The 20,637-nt window shown below is 39.5% G+C and overlaps 1 protein-coding gene and 1 non-coding gene across 5 annotated transcripts in view; both read right to left on the bottom strand.

Moving 5' to 3' along the window:
- The window catches only part of MET (MET proto-oncogene, receptor tyrosine kinase), a 117,117-nt gene that overhangs the window by 43,756 nt on the left and 52,724 nt on the right, over positions 1–20,637 (bottom strand). For all 4 annotated transcript variants that reach the window (XM_069587943.1, XM_069587945.1, XM_069587942.1 and 1 more), the window contains exons 3-5: positions 11,853–12,044; positions 3,382–3,516; positions 2,043–2,216 (exon numbers count right to left, since the gene is read on the bottom strand). In XM_069587943.1, the coding sequence (XP_069444044.1) occupies positions 2,043–2,216; positions 3,382–3,516; positions 11,853–12,044 (501 nt within the window). The remainder of the gene's footprint in view (positions 1–2,042; positions 2,217–3,381; positions 3,517–11,852; positions 12,045–20,637) is intronic.
- TRNAW-CCA (transfer RNA tryptophan (anticodon CCA)) lies at positions 2,762–2,833 on the bottom strand. Its single transcript has one exon. It is a non-coding gene; the product is annotated as a tRNA-Trp (tRNA).

Consider the following 20,637-nt stretch of genomic DNA (forward strand, 5'->3'; position numbering starts at 1 on the left):
TGAAACAAAATAACGGGCTTGCACTCCTGAAATATTTCATACGTGGAACTGCAGAGAATCTCAGCCACTGAACATCATGTACCTTGAAAAGCAGGTTGACTTACATTTATAGGAAAGTGAAACTCTACACATTAGCTGGGTTTTATGCCTGCAGCATTTAAGACAGATAAGAAAAAGATGAATAATCTGTCTTATTCTTTGCAGTAAGAATGCTAAATGTCACGCTCTAGTGCAGCATGAAATCTTCCTAACAACTATGAACCAAAAGGGATTTATGGACTCAGCTGCACTACTTTCTTTCTAACTATACAGCCCAAGCCTCAGTGAATTGTGCGTGATACAACCCAACCTTTTAAAAATTTCCAGTTAAGAGTGCTGGAGTTAGGGAAGGTGGAGGAGGGGAGATTCAAACATTATGAGAGAGTCTGGTTCCAGAAAATTCTAAAATATTTACTGTTTTTAACCATTTTAATGTAGCTTTCATTAATATTAATAACAAAAGGTGGTAAACTGGTCAAAATTAGATGTTTCATTTGTACAGGTTATCAATCTGCTCTTTATTTAAAACAGCAGGTTGGCTGTTTTTGAAATGAAATTGTTGTGATTTAATTGCACATGCATACGTGCACACAAACACACACACACACACTCCCCATACCTTTCATGGAATAGCTGCATTCAGATTCCTGGTGTCTCAAACTGCCAAAGCTACGTGTTTTTAAAAGTATAAAACTGCATGTGGTTTTAAAAGTGTATTAAACACACAAACAAAAAATGCATAAACACTACAGATTTAAATTTGTTGTAATATCTTCTCATTTATTCTCTAGCTGATCAAACTGAGGCTTAATAATTGTGCCACACCTAACAAAAAATGATTTGGTTTAAAACCCAGTCACCCAGTACAAATCTTTGCCCAAACCGTAGCTAAATGAAAACAGCCATGTGCTTGGGGGCAGATCCTGTTCTAACTTGCACACTCTGTTTACTTGGGCTTGAACCAGGCGACCGACCAAGATCTTTCACTTGATTTTTTCACATGCATCATTTATTATTACCAAAGTCCAACTGTTCCACATGCAGGCAGAGAAAACACACACTGAGTCCTTACCAGGTTAGTAGCTTCAAGCAAAATGTATTTGAATCAAGAAATTTTTACAAATTGCCATGGAGATTTGCAGAGTGCCAAATACATGCTTAAGCAAACAAGGCAACAGAAAGAGAGTGTGTCTACAATATCATGGCCAAAGTTGACTGCTAGCAGCTCAGTTCTCTAAGAGCAGGAGGCACTTTTGTCTTGTTTGGGAATGTGTCCCCCCATTGTCTAGAAGAAAGCCAGCTGTGTGGTAGGCACTCAATAAATGTTTCTGGAATGAATTAAAGAATGAATTGGCTTGCAGAGTATAGACGTTAGTGAGGTTATCAGCTGTGTCTTTACTTCTCTTCCATGAACTTTGAGAGAAGGCGCACAGCTACCTATGTGTCCACCATCCACTTGCCTCCCAACTTGCCCTGAGAAGTAACCTCTGCTCTCATCAATGATGCGATAGCCACCATCTATGCATTAGAAGCAACAAAACCCCCTGTTTGCCTGCTCCAGCATGTCTTGGACCTCTAGCTTGCATGGTCCAGGTTAGGGTTCTGTGTAATGATGACTAGATCCCTATGTATGATGGAGTCTTATGTCTGGGCACCTGATAGATAAAGTAGCTGGTGAGCAATCAGAATGGGCAGGTCAGAATGGAACAGGTCCCAGTGTGAGGAAACGCAGAGCAGTGTTGCCCTCTAGCCACTTTACTCTTTTATTCACATATCTGCTAAGGGAGAGCAACTGCTCAAGGAGAGTGTGAAGCAAGCACTTCCAGTGCAGGGTCCAGGGGCTTGTGCCCAAAGACACCCTAAAGGGAGAACCTGGAGGGAGAGAGGTGGTGCTTGGGCTGATGCTTCACAGAAAATGAATAGTTTGATTTTTGAATTTTTTAATCCATGGGATTTATGCTTTCCAAAACAAAACACATACGACAGTTGACAGAGACTCCTACCTTGTAGATTGTTGGCAGACAGGTCTCTTGAGTCCACCTTCCACTGGGGCATTCCTCCAATCGCACACATTTATCATGGCACCAGCCACACTGCACAAAGGAAGGGGCGGAGAGGCACTGACTGCAGGACTGGAAATGTTCACAGCCCAGGCCATTCAGCGGGATCTTGGTGATCTGTGAAGAGAAGTGATGGAAAGAGCTTCCAGAGGACGGTTTTGTTTGCTTGTTAAATAAAAACTAAATACATCAAAGATACATATAAATATAATTTTACAGAGTCTAACAGAGATGCCACTTATGCGTGCACATCATGTAATAATGCTAATGTGATTAAATTTTTTTTCCTTCCCTCCACTTTTGGCACATATGTGATAAAAGTAACTATTACTGTCCAGTGAACACAAGCATTATCACACAATGTTAGAGGTTCTATTTAGTGGGGAAAGTTTGAGATGATTTTACTTTTCAAAAAATTTTTTATTGGAGTATAGTTGATTTATAGTATTGTATTAGTTTCTGCTATACAACAAAGTGAATCAGTTATAGATACACATATATCCACTCTTTTTAAATTTTTTTCCCATACAGGTCATTACAGATTGTTGAGTAGAATTCCCTGCAGTTATACAACAGGTCCTTAGCCTACCAGGCTTCTCCATCCATGGGATTTTCCAGGCAAGAATACTGGAGTGGGTTACCATTTCCTTCTCCAGGGGATCTTCCCGACCCAGGGATCGAACCTGGGTCTCCCGCATTGGAGGCAGGTGCTTTAACCTCTGAGCCACCAGGGAAGCCCATTTTATACATAGTAGTGTATACATGTCAGACCCAATCTCCCAATTTATCCCTCCCCTGCTGAGATGATTTTAAAATAACAAGAGAGTATAATTTAAGCTGCTGGAAAACACACCTGAACCTCTGGGAAATTCTAAGTAAGGTTACATATCATTCTGGCACCAAAATGCACCTCCTCTCAGGGAAAAGGGATTACTGGCCAGCATAATCTCTTCTAACGTACACTTCAGGAGTTATCTGCCTGCACTAGAGTTCTGCCCTTAGGACTGTAATTCTCATTTTGTGTGTTTGTGTTTCTCATTGAGAAATATAGGACAAAAGGAGAAGTTTACCTCATGAAGATGACCTTCCATAGGTCCAATTTTCCCCAAGGAAAAATTTAACTTGATTTTAGGAGATGTCTGGAATACTCAGGAAAGAGCTTCATAGAAGAGAGGTAAATCCAGATGAAGGGAGAAGTTAAAAAGGACCAGGTGACAATGGCTGTAAATATCCACTCAGGAGGAACCACATTGATGGAACCTTCCTATGGAACAGGGCTTACCTTCTTCCCAGTGACAACCAGTGTATAGCCATTCTGGTTTAGCGGGTGCTCCACAACCACTTCTGGAGACACAGGGTGGGAATCCAGCGGAAAATTCACGTGAGGAGTTAATGATCCTGATCGAGAAACCACAACCTGAGAAACAAACCAGGAAGCACTCTTAGTCCAACAGTCCAACAAGCTCAGTTTAAATATACTATCAGGGGAGAACGTGGATGATAATGGTAATACCAGATTAGATGAGCTCATGGATGTTTGAACGATATGCCCAACAGTTTATTGTACTGTAAATCAATATGTCTTCTAATCTCCTGCCTTGAAGACAATTCATCTGAACCCCCAAGACAGAGTTTTGCCTATGATCTTTTAATGATTTCTAGGAAAGGAGATCTTCCAGCCAATCAGTCAGCACGTGCAGACACATGCTCACGATTGTACTGGGAACTGGAGGAGCCAAAACTCACCCCAGAAGACCTCACTTATGCTACAAGGATTCTGGATTATTTTTAAATCTATCCTTCTGACCCTCCCACCGGGCAGCTTCCCTTGACGTACAGGAAAGTGTAGTGAACAGGGAGTCTGGAGACCTGGAACTGGTTCCAGCTTTGCTACCCTTTAGCCATATTTATAGATCTTTTGAGGTCGAAATAGGCCCTCAGCTAACTTTGAAATGATGTGCTGTCATTTCTTATAAACCACTGTCCCATCGTACATTATTACTTTGATTATAAATAAGGTTCTGCTTCTTGGCCTGGTTTTATAATAAGGCCTGATGGTTTTAACAATGTCTTGGAAAGGAGATTTGATGAGTGGTGTCATTCTTGCTGTCAGGTATTTCTAATTTGGGATGGTTCTCAGCTATAAAATTTCCATCAGTCTAGTCACTAGAAACCAGTAATAATGAAGTCCAGGTATAAGACCAGAAGAAGGTGAACACTCAGACTACAGGAGAGCTTAGATGCACTCTCATTCTTAAATAGGCCATAACGTTCGATCTACAGGAAGGTGCACAATGCTGAGCATAGCTGTGGGCTTGAAACTAACTTTATGAAATTGCTTGACACCCAAATACCCTTTTACATTTCACTGAAAGGGCATTTGTTTGCCATGTTTGAATCATGGGATAAATGTGGGCATCTGTGAGATTGAGATTAAATAATAAACCACTTCTACCTCAGCTTTCTTATCCATAAAATGGGAACGAACTGCTTAGTACTCTAACAAACACACAACATAAAAATGTTCTGGGGAACCAGTAGTATATTTTTCTTCAGCACAATAAAGGAGCTATTTACTCTGAAACAATTTGGGAAGATTCCCCAAATCCCTAATTTGCTCCCACAGAATGGATTGTTGATAGAGAAATGAACCAAGTTCACACAGCGCTGTAAAAGTTAAACATCATGACTTTTTTTTTTTTTCAAACATTTGCTCTACACCAAACACTCAACACGTTCAAAACAACTCCATTAAGCAGAGTGGCTACATTTGCACAGAAATTAAGTGATAGATAGACCGAAGGTCATTTGGTTGGAATGGGAAAGAATGAAAACTACTGTTATTTCTAGATTTAGGGCCAAATAGTTATTTGTGACTTTTGTAGGGAATGCAAAAAAAAAAATCAGTTACCAGTGCTACCTCCCAAAGGTGCTGGTTTCAAACAGAGTATCAGAACACCAGACATCTAAAGCTTCTACACCAAATTATTTCAGTTAACCAATTTTTTCTATCTTGACTTACTTCTGGTGCTCATCACCTCTTGTTTTTCCTACCCCTCATGCTCCCCTGCTCCCTATTTTAAAAAATATTTCTCTGATTGTTGTCAATCACTTCAAACTGCAAAGGGAAAAAAAATTCCTTTTCTCACGAGTAAAAACCAAAACAACATATCAGCCTCTTTTAATAACCTGATTCTGTTCTCTGCCTCATTCTGTGCTTTCTACTTCACTGGAGATTATTCATCCTTCTGAACCTTCCTATAGATATTTGAATTTTGCGTCTGTTTCTCTTATGCCTTACATTCTATTCAGACCTCCTACATAAGGATGAGCTCCTACTTTTTTTCTCCTATCTTTCTGATCTCTTTAATATCATTCACCATATCTATAATAAGCAATCTCTTTTTAATTTAATAAGTCATCATCTTTGACTTTGGGTTTCCCTGGTGGCTCAGACGGTAAAGAATCCACCTGTAGTACAGGAGATCTGGGTTTGATTCCTGGGTTGGGAAGATCTCCTGGAGAAGGGAATGGTTTTCCACTCCAGTATTCTTACCTGGAAAAATCCACGAACAGAGGAGCCTGGCAGGCTACAGGCCATGGAGTCCCAAAGAGTAAGAAACAACTCAGTGACTAACACTTACCCTTGACTTTATCAAATATCTGAAGTCCATTCAAATACCCATTTCCCAGAAAGAATTAATATTTCTCTTTTCACAAAGATGCTCTTTGCACCTCTGGAACTTGGATATATTGATTTGGTTCATTACCTGTTAAGACTCTTTATCTGGACAACACCATATATGATGGTAACTGAGCCAGGCATTGTGTTGTGCTTTAAATAGGTATTTTGTTTTGTCTTCACAATAAGCTACAGGGTAGGTACTATTATTTTCCATAAAGAAAATAGGATAGAGAATTTTAGCTAGAAAAAGTCAGGTTTCCAAGGAACTTTCTCTCATGTCAGAAACTGTTTGCTTGACCTCTTCTTAAACACTCAAATATACTCTTGGAGCACCAGAGTAAACACCAATAAAAAACTTCAACTCTGAGCTCCCAAGAGCCACTTGTGAGTCAAAGCATTAAAACAAATTTCACAATATGTTTGCCTTGCCAAATACTCCTTGTTTCAGTCATCTTGGCCGTACAAGTTAAGTGTGCCTAAAGAGAAAGACTCTACATCTAAATAGTTTCTGATAGCACAGAGGAAACGTTATTAGTACAGGCGACAAGTTCAACTTTTGATCATGAACTAGGATGAGTGTGGCGTGGTATAAAAAATGAGATGAAACAGAGAAGACAGGAAGGCTGGGGAAAAGTGAGATGACTGCCTGGAGTTTTGAGCAGAGGTCATGTCAGAGATGCAAATACCTTTTCAGCTGATCATTAGCCCTTTCTCTGGAAGGATACCTATTGCTATAAAATGCCAAGAATGTGTTTCTACCATTAACTCTTCACTTTCTCTTCTTGCCAAAATTCTAAGTAATTGGGTAACCACTTTAACTCTCAAAATACTCCTGAAGCAATGTTTGCAAGAAATAAGGAGTTCCTTTTGGTTGTCATGGAGATATTTTTAAGGACAGAACAAAATCCACCATTTAAATTTAATTCTTATGAAAACTCACCTGGCAGTCTTAGAACAATTAGTAAGAAATAGAGACTAGCAATTATATTTTGAGTTTCTACTGTGTTGACAATTAATGCCCTATAAATGGGATCCCACAGAGTTCTCTTGCCCTCTTTCCACCATGTGAGTACACAGCAAAAAGATGGCAATCTGTGGACCAGGAAGCAGACTCTCACTAGACACCACATCTGCTGGCATCGTGATCCTGGAATTCCCAGCCTACAGAATTCTGAGAAAGAAATGTTTGTTTTTTAGAGCCACCTAGTATGCTAATTTGTTACAGCAGCCCAAACTGACTAAAACACCAGCAATAGGTTTATATCTTAAGTATGTGAAAGAAATTGATATTTGTCTAGAAAGGAATCAGATACGAAGAGCTTTGTTTCAACCAAGGTAAACACTGAGCATTCTAGAACTAAAAAAATGAAACATACGAAGTGGAGATCGGGGTGCTGACAACTTAAAATTAGAAGTAGTAAGACAAAGTACCAGGTGGTAAAAGTTGAATTAAATGAAACTTTGCTTTGTTCTGTCACTCATTTCGGTAAATGGGCACAAGTGTTTCTATACCAACCTAATACTACAAAGGCCAGGATATGTACAAATAGCAATTTTCTTTATGATTATAATATCAATGTGTGTGTCTCAACTTTTTGAAATGAGTCAAAGTGAGTCAATACCAAATTGAGACCTCTGTAAAAAAAATTCAAGCATCTAAGAAACGTATAAGCTAGTAACGTAACAATTTTAAAAATCCAAAACTTTCAAATTAATATTTTAAATATAATGACTACAGAATTAGTCAATCTATACATAGAGTATATCTGTCTGAATTTCAAAGAGGCTACTGATAAATATATTTCATTTTAAAATGCCTCTCCATTTCTTTCAAGTAAGCACCTGAATAAGAAATTCCAGTTATTCCCTGCTAACAACAACAACAAAAAACCCAAAAGATAGCATTTTTCAATGTTTCAAATTACTTATGATATTTTAAATTTCTATGCTATAAGAATTTATAAGATGTATATATTTCAAGATCATGCATTAATTCATTTTAGGAGACTATATATGAACTGGGCTTAATTTTTTGGTATGGACATAAGTCTGTAATTATTATTTACAATAGATGTTTTTTTCCTCACAGAAGAAATCTCAGAATCCATGAAACATATTTTCTTCTAAACAAATATACCAAAGTTATTGTTCTTTATAGACGTAACTAAATTAATGATGTATGCCTTAAAAAAAAAGGCAGATGATATTTTTATTTGATCACTTTATAAAGGAGATAGGTAAGTCAGCAATCTCTGAAGAGAATGTGGAAGTTCAAACTTCGTTTGGCTGTGTCCCTGCAGCACTGATGAGTTGATGATCTGTGTCTACATAGTCTAAAATAGCAGTAATCCCAAATGTAACATGCTGCAGGCTTCAGCACAAAGCACTGAAATACCATGATGGTGGCACAGGAACCGAAGGAATTTGGAGACAGGGGGTCAATAAATAAATTGATTCTTCTTACTGGAAGTGAGTGATTACTCTCAGGTTCACTGATTACGAACATAATCCTTTAGGTAATGGTTGTAAGTAATGACCATGAGCTAAGGATGTCTTTTTAGGTGATCCCTACCTCTTGAACTTTCTTGCTTAAGACCAACCAGTCCAGTTAAGAGAAAAGAGCTTATGGGTGGTAACAGCATCACAGAAAAGGGGATGGGGAAAGAGAAGGATGATACCAAAGAATCGAATGACATCTATGACAGTGCTCAGGCAGCAGCCACTGTATGCAGACAAGCCAGTGAATGTGGAGATGAACTTGCAAAAAGTCTGGAAAGTGTGTCCCCACCCCCACCCCATCCTCATCCACTCACTCTCCCTGGCCTGACAGTCATGCACAAATATTTTAATAGCAATGCTTGCATCTAGAGATTAAAGGCCTTATATAAATGCTGTAAAAAAAAAATCAAGCAAGCATTGTTTTTGGATGTAGATTAGACGAGGAGCTCAGAAGGGGAGATGTGGGCAATCCCTGTGATTAGTCCTGTGATCTTCATGAGTATCCCGCTCCCCTCTCCCACGTAGCCCTGCACTCTGTGCTCATGTTCCCCAGCCTTGTTCTTTCCTACATCCCCACCCCCTCCACAACTTGTAAGAAGCCCTGCTCTTACTGTTTACTTACACTATCTCCAACAGTGTTTATCATATTATTTTACTTCAAAGCATCCCAAGAGAGCAATCACACAAATAAAAACTGTTTTTGAAATCTAGATCTGCATTGACATGGCTCTACAGATAGACTTGAATATATGTACACAGTATATTTAGACATAGCTGCACCTGTATGAGATAAGTTACATGCTTAAATGTTAGAAACATGTCAAAAATGTCTTCTCTTCCATACATATAATATTGTTAGCTAAACAATATAAGTCTTGCTAATCAAATAACCACTGTGAAATACCTGATTCACTTTGCACCCAACAGCTGGAGCTGAAGCTTGTATTCCCAGCCAGAGCTGAACATAAGCACAATAGGAAAGGCAGAAACAGCTGCAAACTCTTGGGAGAAAACATTTGCAAAGCAACTTTGCCTTTAGGCTTCAGGGTAGGAAGGAAGTAAAATCATTCTTCTGTTCCTTTTCATGTATAGCAGCTGTCTTTGGGGAAAAAAATTATGTCCCTTCTATTTTGTAACAGAAACTTCATAGTATTATTGAAACGTGGGTTGTAGAAACTTAGGCTTGGCCACAGATTCAGCACTTCAATGCAGTCAAAACATTTACAGAAGTTAAGTCACTGCTTGGATAGATTAGGCTGGATGGTCCCCAAGTTTTTGCTGTACTCCTGACTCCATCTCCAACATTATTTGCTGTAAACAAACTGGATTTTAGTGATGGTGATTCTTTGATCCTTTAAATGGTTTAGGATTATTTACATAAAATTTTACCAAATGGAATTCTCTTAGGCAAGTGGCAGAGAAACAGATCCTCTCTCAGAGAGTCTCAATAGCCTTGTTTTTTATGTCTTTGTTTTCTCTAGGTCTCAGGTACATGTTTCTATTTTTCCTACTAAAAATTTAGTTCTTGAGAGGAAGGTTCTCTGTCACAGCTTCCTTTACCTCACTTATTTGCTTAGTAAAGCATAGTTAGTATGTTCCTGATATATAAGGAATGAATTGAGTTACCTGGTTTCAAAAAATCAAGGATATCAGTGCTTTTCATAAGAAAAGTATTTATTTAAATACTAATTTTCATCTTTGGTTTTAAAAAATCAAGGATATCAGTGCTTTTCATATGAAAAGTATTCATTTAAGTACTTATTTTCATCTTTGATATTATGGATGCACAGGTATATTATAGCTTCTTTGATGAAAAAGCTGGGAGATAAGAATAAAACATTTGTTACAGCATTTCTATTCTAATGAAACTGATATATATAACATGCCACTTGGTGAAATCTGTCACACAGCAGAATTTACTCAGTTATTAAAGCAATCTATACAAAAATGGAATTTTATTAGAACTTCAGAATCTGGAAATAGGCCAGGAACCTTGTGATGTGAAAAAGTGTCAGACCGAAAGCGACTGTAGAAAGCTTATTAATATGCAACTGGATTGGTGAGGTAATACACAACATAAGAAAACAAAAGCAGAAAAAAAGATAAAAGGAGGCAAATGAACATAGGGAAGCCAGTGAGAATTCAACAGATGCTAGTTTCAGTCATTCTCCTTCAGATTTTTCTTGCAATTCTCTAGAATAACATCAATATCAACTAAAAACACATATAAACACATAACAATACACATTTTACAAGGATAGTAGATATGACCATATTTCAAATTTGGTAGAGTGCTTGTCTATGTGGGATGGGGCTGGGCATCTCTCCTTAACATTTTGAGGACAGAATTAAATGGTTTGAAGTGGGTAAATAGGAACACTGGACTGGGAGAGAGGGAGCAAGGAAGAAAAAGCATAGTTAATTGTGAAGCAGTGGGAGGAGGGGAGATCAAGTGTGGAATCATTTAGATCTATATGATTCGTTGTGAAGTGGGAAGGTTTTATTTACACGTTTTATGATTTTGCAAAAATTCCACCAGGCCCACTAGTACAATTAGAACATTTGATGCATATCCAGACTGCTATAAAGACAGTGGTAGTTTTAAAAAATATGTTTTGTTAAAGAATACAGATAGAGAATGTACAAATGAGCAAGTCATAGGAAAACATCATCATCCTCAATTGCTTCACTGAAAGTCATTTCCTGACCAGGATGTTAATTATGTCAGATGATCACGAAATAAATATCTCCCTTTTAAAGAAATTTCTAGTCTTTGTGGAAAGTCAACATTTCCATAGATACCATCGTCACTGTGCATTAACCAAGAACCTACTAATGAACTCATGTTGAAAGCACTACCAATAACTATTAAAACAGTAAAACAGACCCAACATGAGAGCATCTTAATTTCTGCAAAGTGCTAGGGTTTTTGTATCTAGGAGACACGATAACTGCAACTCTGAAATGTGAACTTTTATTGTATGGGAATACTGTTGCTATCCATTAAAAGCATTTCTTAACAAAATCTGGATCTTTTTTCCCCCAGTGTTTGCACTTCTTTGTGTCTGACCCCATCATTTTGCAGAATCAGAAGAGCTGGAGTTACAATGGGATTCTGATGATAACGTCCCTTCCTAATGCCTGCCAATATTTCTCAATGATGTGAATGTTTCTTCTCATGGAGAAGCACAGTTCACACAATAGCTCTCCTTTGATCCGTAGCTTCCCCTGAAATAGGAAAACATCGCCTGGAAGTGCTTTAATTGTTTCATTTTATTTTCCAATCATGTGATTTAAATCATGAATGGAAAAAAAAAAACCTCAAACTTTTCCAGCAAGAAAATTAAAGCAACCGCATTTAAACTGAAAGCTTTAAGAATTTAACAAAAAAAGGCCATACACTTCAAGAAAGGAACTAGGCCTCATTGTTTTGCTTTCTGTCTGTGTCTCTAGCTTCCACTGTGATTTTCACTTTATAGTATTTGCCAACACCTTACTGTAAAAAGAGAAGCAAATTAATTGTATGACACTGGATAAAACAGACACAGCCACTCTCAGAAAGCATGTACCTGCATGAATCGACCTTCTGACGTCCCGAGATTAGCGATGGTGAGATCTCCTTTGATAAAGGTGGATATAGATGTTAAGAGGACTTGGTTGAACTGGCCCATGAATAAGTCAATGCGTGGCAAAGCTGTGGTAAACTCCGTTCGATATTCATCATTGCGCACTTCACATCCTGATGAATTTCTCAAAAGTGTCTGGAATAAAATACGGTCATAGAATTAATGTGAGTCCAGATGTGAGCAAGCTGTTAGAAACTTCCTGGTGTGTTTTTTCAGAGGTTGGAGGGAATGGCAAGGATAACAGACAATCTGAAAATGGACACATAGCCCCAGATAGGCAGAAACGGTTCCAGTGATCTGAATGACTTCAGCATCAGTAAGTGCCGTTGTATAGACACAGACGCTAAAACTAGGGCTCCCTCAGTGGCTCAGACAGATGGTAAAGCATCTGCCTGCAATGCAGGAGACCGTGGGCTTGATCTCTGGGTCGGGAAGATCCCCTGGCAAAGGGAATGGCAACCCAATTGAGTATTCTTGCCTGGAGAATCCCATGGACAGAGGAGCCTGGTGGGCTATAGTCCACAGGGAGTCAGACATGATGGAGCGACTAATACTTGCACTTTCACTTTCTAAAACTAGGATCAGATCTTATCATCACAGTTTGTACCACGGTTCCACATGTAAGTACATAATAACGGCCACATGTAAGTACACAAAAATGGAATTCAGCAGGCGCTAGTAGGAGAAAAACAAAACTGAATGTCTCAGGCCTGGACATAAAGGCAACACTTCTAGCAGGCAAGTCCAATGAGATGGATATCAACTGGAATAATCATAAATGTGGGAGTCACAGTGGGACACTATATTTTAAACTGTGTGCCTTTGTGCATTTGTGTACAGCAAGGTGGTGAGGAGTGATGATTTATAGAAAATTCATGAGAAAGCAGCAGAGAACCAACCCCAGACCCAGGTGCCTGCATCATACAGCAATTATCTATGTTAGGGAAATTCATGTTACTTCTGTTTCAGTTCTTCCATTTGTAAAACTGAGAAAATTACAGAAATGCACCTACCTTACAGAGCTGCTGTAAAGATTAAATGAGCTCGTTTATAGAAATCTCTTATAAAAGAACCCAGTACACAGAGAACACAGAGAAATTGTCCTCACTACGGCGAAAGGCTCAAAAAATGCAAAAGTTATACATTAAATGCTTTATTAACCAGCTAACTAAAAGGCAATTACCACCCAATCAGAAGGTAATTTATTTTTTAGTTTTAACTTCAAGTGAAAGGATTTAAAGAATACTGTTCACTAATACATGACAAGCACTTGGATCCCTCCCTTCTTGACTCTTCAGTCTCCTGCTTTTCCTTCTCAGTCAGTTCAGTCGCTCAGTCGTGTCCAGCTCTTTGCGACCCTATGGACTGCAGCACGCCAGGCTTCCCTGTCCATCACCAAGTCCTGGAGCTTACTCAAACTCATATCCATTGAGTCAGTGATGCCATCCAACCACCTCATCCTCTGTTGTCCCCTTCTCCTCCTGCCTTCAATCTTTCCCAGCATCAGGGTCTTTTCAAATGAATCAGCTCTTCGCATGAGGTGGCCAAAGTACTGGAGCTTCAGCTTCAACATCAGTCCTTCCAATGAATATTCAGGGCTGATCTCCTTTAGGATGGACTGGTTGGATCTCCTTGAAGTCCAAGGGACTCTCAAGAGTCTTCTCCAACACCACAGTTCAAAAGCATCAATTCTTCAGCACTCAGTTTTCTTTATAGTCCAAATCTCACATCCATACACAACTACTGGAAAAACCATAGCTTTGACTAGATGGACCTTTGTTGGCAAATGATGTCTCTGCTTTTTTAATATGCTGTCTAGGTTGGTCATAACTTTTCTTCCAAGGAACAAGAGTCTTTAATTTCATGGCTGCAGTCACCATCTGCAGTGATTTTGGAGCCCCCCAAAATAAAGTCTCTTACTATTTCCATTGTTTCCCAACTATTTGCCATGAAGTGATGGGAACAGATGCCATGATCTCAGTTTTCTGAATATTGAGGTTTAAGCTAACTTTTTCACTCTCCTCTTTCACTTTCATCAAGAAGTTCTTTAGTTCTTCTTGGCTTTCTGCCATAAAGGTGGTGTCATCTGCATATCTGAGGTTATTGATATTTCTCCTGGCAATCTTGATTCCAGCTTGTGCTTCTTCCAGCCCAGCGTTTCTCATGATGTACTCTGCATAGAAGTTAAATAAGCAGGGTGACAATATACAGCCTTGACATACTCCTTTCCCTTCTACTACTTCTCAAACTGCAGCATTTGTCTCCTCTGCAGGACCATCCATGTTTGCCTATCAATGTTAGGGTTTCTCAAGGCTCCATCCTAGGGCTGCTCCTCTGCTCACTCTTGATACTCTCTACCCAGGATATGTTTTATTCAATTGACACTCTTATTTGTGCCTCCAGGCTACACTGCTCCTCTGAGCTGACTGTACATTTATCAAACTGCCTATGAAACTGGCATTCAGACGTCTCAGAGACCTCAGGCTCAACATGACCAAAGTACAAACAACAATCCTCCTTGCCTGACCTCACAATACAATGTACCCCAGCAAATGGCTCCACCATTTCTCCAGGTGCACAAGTTAGAAATTTAAGTGTCATCCCTGATTCCTCCCCATAAACAGTCCACTGCCAAGTCCCATCAATTCCACTTTCTAAATATCTCCTGGGTCCATCCAGCTTTCTTTATGTCCACCATGGCAACTTCATCCAAAGTACCCCCATCTCTTTCCTGGACTGTGAGAATGGCTTAACTAGACCTGACCAATCCAATCTCATTCAGCCTCTTTCTAGATCCATTCTCCACACTGCAGCCAGGTTTTCTTTTTAAACCACATATCTCATCATGTCACTCTGCTTAAAATGTTTCACATTTCCCCACTGCTCTTAGGATGAAGGACAATATTTTTAACATGCTCGGTTGGCTCCTGCCTCATTCAGCCCCTGTTCAAATTCTCCAGACTCAGCCTGCATTGTTTTCTTCCTTGCTCCCTATGCTCCAGTGAGCTGGCCTTCAGTTCTCCAAATAAGCCAAATGTCCTCCTTACAGAGTCTCTGAACATGCTGTTCCTTCTGCTCCCTCCACCTCCATTCACCTTGGTAACTCCTATACCTCCTTCAGATCTCAGTTTGTCATCAATTCTTCAAAATGTCTACCCTGATCTCAATATCGAGGTCAAATGCTTCTATGATAGACTGCCATAATACCATTTACCTATATGAAATGGCACTTATAGCTGCAACCACTATTTGTTTTTGTGATGAGTGATGTGAGATTTCCCAAGTTCTTATGATCAGAGACTCTGCCTGTTTACTACCGTATTGTTAGTCGTAGATGAAATGCCACACAGTAGATGTTTAATAAATATTAATTGAGTGAATGAACAAGTAAGTGAATCAATTATGGGTAGATGGGGAATGAGTGTGAAGATACAAACCAAATTACTAAAGCTATTTTTTTTTTCAGGAATGGGGGTAGTTTAAGAGTTTACAAGAGACAAATGGAGAGACTGACTCCGACTATCCTGACAAAGTGATTGCAAACTGGTAACTCTGAGGCAGATAACCAGGGCAAAAAGGTGTATAAGTAAAACAAAGCCTAACTTGGAAGAAAGAGAGAAAAAGTTCAGTTTTACACATCTTTATATGAAGCAGAAGTCCGGAAAATCATTTAAAGATTATTCTATTAATGTCCTGTTATATTTGTCATAATCATAAAGTTGTCACAGTATATTTCAAACCAACTGTTTAAAAACAAACTGAAATAAAAAATTTAAATACCCTTATGTAAAATAGGCTTCCCTGGTGGCTCAGGGGTAAAAAACTCGCCCGCCAACGCAGGAGATGTAGATTTGATCCCTGGGTTAGGAAGATCCCCTGGAGAAGGAAATGAAAAACCACTCTAGTATTCTTGCCTGGGAAATCCCACGGACAGAGGAGCGTGGAGGGCTACAGTCCATGGGAGTCGCAAAAGAGTTGGACATGACTAAACAACAACATATAAAATAACCTTACTCCATAATGTCAAACTTATGTCACACAAAATGCAAAGTTCTTACATCTATTAACTTTTATGGTTAAATATAACCTAATGTGCTGTTTTATATAGCAACAACTACTTTTTTATTTTAAATGGTGAAAAATTAGTGAACAGAGGGTCTCAGAGATGCTAAACTTATGACTTATAATTAACAAGATGTTATAGTTCTAGACATTTTTGATATATATTAGTGAGTACTCATTTACTATTTAATTAGAAGCTTTTCTTCACTAAAGTGCTATAGATTGTTCTGAGGAGTAGTAGATAACTGAGATGTACCATCAATTCAACAGTAACTGATTAATTGGTAATTAGGTTTCCACTGGTGATCAATCATCCATTTTGAAGAGGGCTGGAACTAGAGAAGCTTCTTAAAGGAACAGAGGCCAATTTTAAATCAAAGGCCTTCTCAAGTATTCTGTTATAGAGGAGCTGCTCTTCACAGTCAGCTTCTCTGATTTTGTTCATTTCTTGTTCTACTTTTTTCCATGTCTAGGAGGCATTCTGTGAACTTTAAAGGCTCAGACTTGACTTGTGATTCAGTGCTGGTGGAGTTAAGATGGATTCATCATCTTGATGAGGATGAAAGAGGGGAGTGAAAAAGCTGGCTCAAAACTCAACATTCAAAAAACTAAGATCATGGCATCTGGTCCTATCACTTCATCATGGCAAATAGATGGGGGGAAAAAATGGAAATAATGACAGATTTTCTTGGGCTCGAAAATTACAGTAAATGGTGACTGTAGCCATGAAATTAAAAGATGCTTGCTCCTTAGAAGAAAAGCTATGACAAACCTAGATGGCACATTAGAAAGCAGAGCTATCACTTTGCTGACAAAGGTCCATATAGTCAAAGCTTTGGTTTTTCCATGTATGGATGTGAAAGTTGGACCACAAAGAAGGTTTACTGTTGAAGAATTGATGTTTTTGAACTGTGGTGCTGAACAAGACTCTTGAGAGTCCCTTGGACAACAAGGGTATCAAACCAGTCAATCCTAAAGGAAATCAACTCTGAATATTCATTGGAAGGACTGATGCTGAGGCTGAAGCTCTAATACTTTGGTCACCTGATATGAAGAGCCAACTCACCAGGACAAAACCTTGGGGCTGGAAAAGATTGAGGACAGGGGAAGGGGGCGACAGAGATGAGATGGTAGGACAGCATCACCGACTCAATGGACATGAATTTGAGCAAACTCCAGGAGATAGTGAAGATCAGGGAAGGTAGGCAGTCTATGGAGTCACAAAGATTCTGACATGACTTAGTTATTGACTAAACACCAATCAACAAGAGTCCAAGAACTGTCTCATTTATCTTTTAACCTCACTGTGTACCCTGCCTAGCACATTGTGTGTATTTAACAAGTCTGCTGAAAAATTAATGCATTTGCAAAGTAACCCAGGGTTAAAGCCCATTTGCCTACCTAGCTTGCTTTGTGATCTGTGTTGCTGAATGGGACAACCTGGAGAACAGAGGTTAGATGCATCTCAGATTGTTTGCAAACCTGCAGGACCTCACTGGCCTTTTCTAAATGAAGGCACAAAAACAGGACCAGAACCTTAGCTTCTATTTGTCTGTTTTCTCACGTGTAAGGCTTTTTTTTTTTTTAACCATTAGTTAATAACTGATTTTTAAAATGTACAAAGCAAACATATGGTATGATGCTTTAAAATAGTGAAATTTCATTTGTTTATTGGCTTTATCACATGTAACTCTTAACAACCATAGAACTCTGCATCAGAATTAATGTAATATTTATATTGCACACTTCAAGGCGTCTCTTTCAGGAAAGAGTAAGTTCTCTAAATGGTAGTTCCTCAAGGACTGAGAGGATTAAGTTATGTCTCTACTCCCTCTTCTCCCCAACCCCCAGCCCCCCAACAAATTCCAAAGTACAGAAACTTTGTACAGTGTTGTAAAAGAATGTACAGAATTCCTTGATCTTGAAAAATTGTGTACTTTGGAGCCAAAGCCAACAAATATCATGTCTGGTTTGAGTGGCATTCAAATTTCATAAGCCAGGGGACCCCAACCCAACCTTTTTCCTTTTCTCCATAGCTGATATCTATAGGAGAGGGACTACTTCTTGTCTCTTCTTGCTGAGAATCCAGATAAAGTTGACAGCTGTGGTTAGATTGGCAGGAACTGGCTTGCAGAGCTGCAGGCTGTCTTTGAGCTTGTACAGTAGACTTTTAACTATTAAGGAGCCTTGGTTTAAACTCTCAGCAGTGCAAAGGTAAAGTAGAGATAGCCATCTGATTCGCTCTTACAGATAACAAGTGAATGTGTTCCTTGCTCATTTGCTCAGGGAAGATGGGGTGACTTCTCACCACTTTACAACAGTTAATTTCTGGATGTGACATCTGGAGTGGGATTTGCATCTAACTGGAAGAACAACTGGTGGGCTGCAGTCCATGGGGTCCCTAGGAGTCGGACACGACTGAGCGACTTCACTTTCACTTTTCACTTTCATGCATTGGAGAAGGAAATGGCAACCCACTCCAGTGTTCTTGCCTGGAGAATCCCAGGGACGGGGGAGCCTGGTGGGCTGCCGTCTATGGGGTCGCACAGAGTCGGACACGACTGAAGTGATTTAGCAGCAGCAGCAGGAAGAACAACTATAGACCCACCACCAGGGGTCTCCTTGCCACTTGTGCTCTTGTGCTTCTCTTGAACCCAGAGGTCTTGTGCTTATGGGTAAAAGTGAATGCAGCTTGTGGAGAGTAGTTCTTTGGTACAACAGCTGCTTTGGGGCACCACAGAAGAGTCTAACAAGAAAGGTTCACCCCAGCACCAGTTGAGGAGCCAGATGAAACTCTCTTTTTGATAACAAAGGGAGGAAGAAGGAAGGAAGGAAGGAAGGGAGGAAATCAGTCTTTACCCTGCCTACACTGTGCCAGGCACTGAGTTGGGCATTTTCACATACAAGCAGAGACATGGTAGCCCGGTGAGGTTCTATCACATTGACTTTCAGCAGGAGACTCAGGGCAGCCAAGGGTGGCCACAGGTTCAAAGTGGAACAGGCATTCAAATTTAATTCTCTCTGATTCTTAAGCTCAAGAACTGCTTACGCTACTGTTAACTATTCTGGGCAAAGTTCCTAGGATTTCACAGTTACAAAAATGGAAAGGGCCTTAGAGATCACCTTACTCCAGCCCCCTCATTTTATGTACGAGAAACTGAAAGTCAGGGAAATTGTAAGAATCACTTATAAAAGTTACCATTCAACATGTAAACCCACAACTCTTGAAAGTAGGAAATGTAGATTTGCCTTCTCTGATTCCTTTTCTGGGAGAAAGGGTGGAATTAATCATTATTTTCTGGACCATGGGACACAGATGATCTCCAGCAATTTGGGCTGTTCTAGTCAGTGTGACTCTCAGATCTACCTTTTTGTCACCTATTTTGGTTAGTGAACATTATGAGGTTTCTATCCTGGTAACTTGAAATGTCAGCCATCACCAACTTCTTTTTCTCTAGCATCTCTCACAGCCAACCAGTTACTAAGTCTTGCTAAACCCTGTCCACAGTGTCTCTTCAGTGCTACCTCCACCCATCCCTGCCCCCCTGCCCCAGGTGAGGTGTTCCCTTTTCATCTGTGTCCCATTTCATCTGCCTTGAAGCCGTTATGAGCTGTCACTTCATTCTTCAATACTTCAGTTGCTTCCCAAAAGCCGTATGACATCCAAATATGCCTCTATTTACATTTTTAGTCTTTTTTTCCATTTAAGGCATTAAGATTTCTCTTTAAGATGGTCAAGTGACCATCTAGGACACCAAATGAATCTCAAAGTGGCTATAATGACACAAGAGCCTTCCCATTCTTGTATTCTTGCATTTGCTTTGGCAGCTGACATCCCCTTCCCACTGGCCACTGATACCCACTCCCTGTTCACTTAAACCTGAAGCCTGACTCTCTTCCAAAGTCTCTCTTTGCAACATCTTTTCAATTAAAGAAGTAATGTGTTTATTGGATGGGGGAGGGGAGACAGTGACAAAGACTAAGAGTAGAGGATAGTACAGGGCACGGGGAAGATACCATACAGCTTGAGATATTTGAGTCAAGAGAGAAAATCACCTAGTACAATACATTGTCTAGGCATATACACATGTGTAGCAAAACTAAAGGCAAGGGGAAGATGAACAGATAATTCGCAAATGCCATTTACCCAGTTTTCTGGGGTGGGAGGGGAGGGATATGATGGCGGTACACATGGGGGCTTCAAAGGCATTGGTAATATTCTCTTTTTAAGCTTCATGGTAGAGAATCAGTATTTATTTTTCACACACATAACACATACATGTATACATTATTCTTCTGTGTATATGAATATAATCATTAAAAATAAATTTTAAAAGAAAACAGTGAATAAATGGGAAGTAACAAAGTGGAGAGGGTCTATTAAGTATTCTCTCCAACCCAACTTCTTGATGTCCTAAGCAGGTTTGAAACATTCTCATAGCTTTTCTCAGCTCACAGAAGCTCACAATACTGATGTTAAATTAACATCTGCATGGAGCATTATGGTTTTCAAAGTACATTATCTCATCTGATTCTCTCAACAAGTCTCAGCTGGGTTTGTCATGATTATCATATTTCTACAGGTGAAGAAACTGAGGTTCAGAGAGTCGATGCTAAGTATCAGAGCCTGAGGGCTTCCCTGGTGGCTCAGTGGTAAAGAATCCAC

Source organism: Ovis canadensis, chromosome 4, assembly GCF_042477335.2.
Source record: "Ovis canadensis isolate MfBH-ARS-UI-01 breed Bighorn chromosome 4, ARS-UI_OviCan_v2, whole genome shotgun sequence".
Classification (NCBI taxonomy): Eukaryota; Metazoa; Chordata; class Mammalia; order Artiodactyla; family Bovidae; genus Ovis; species Ovis canadensis.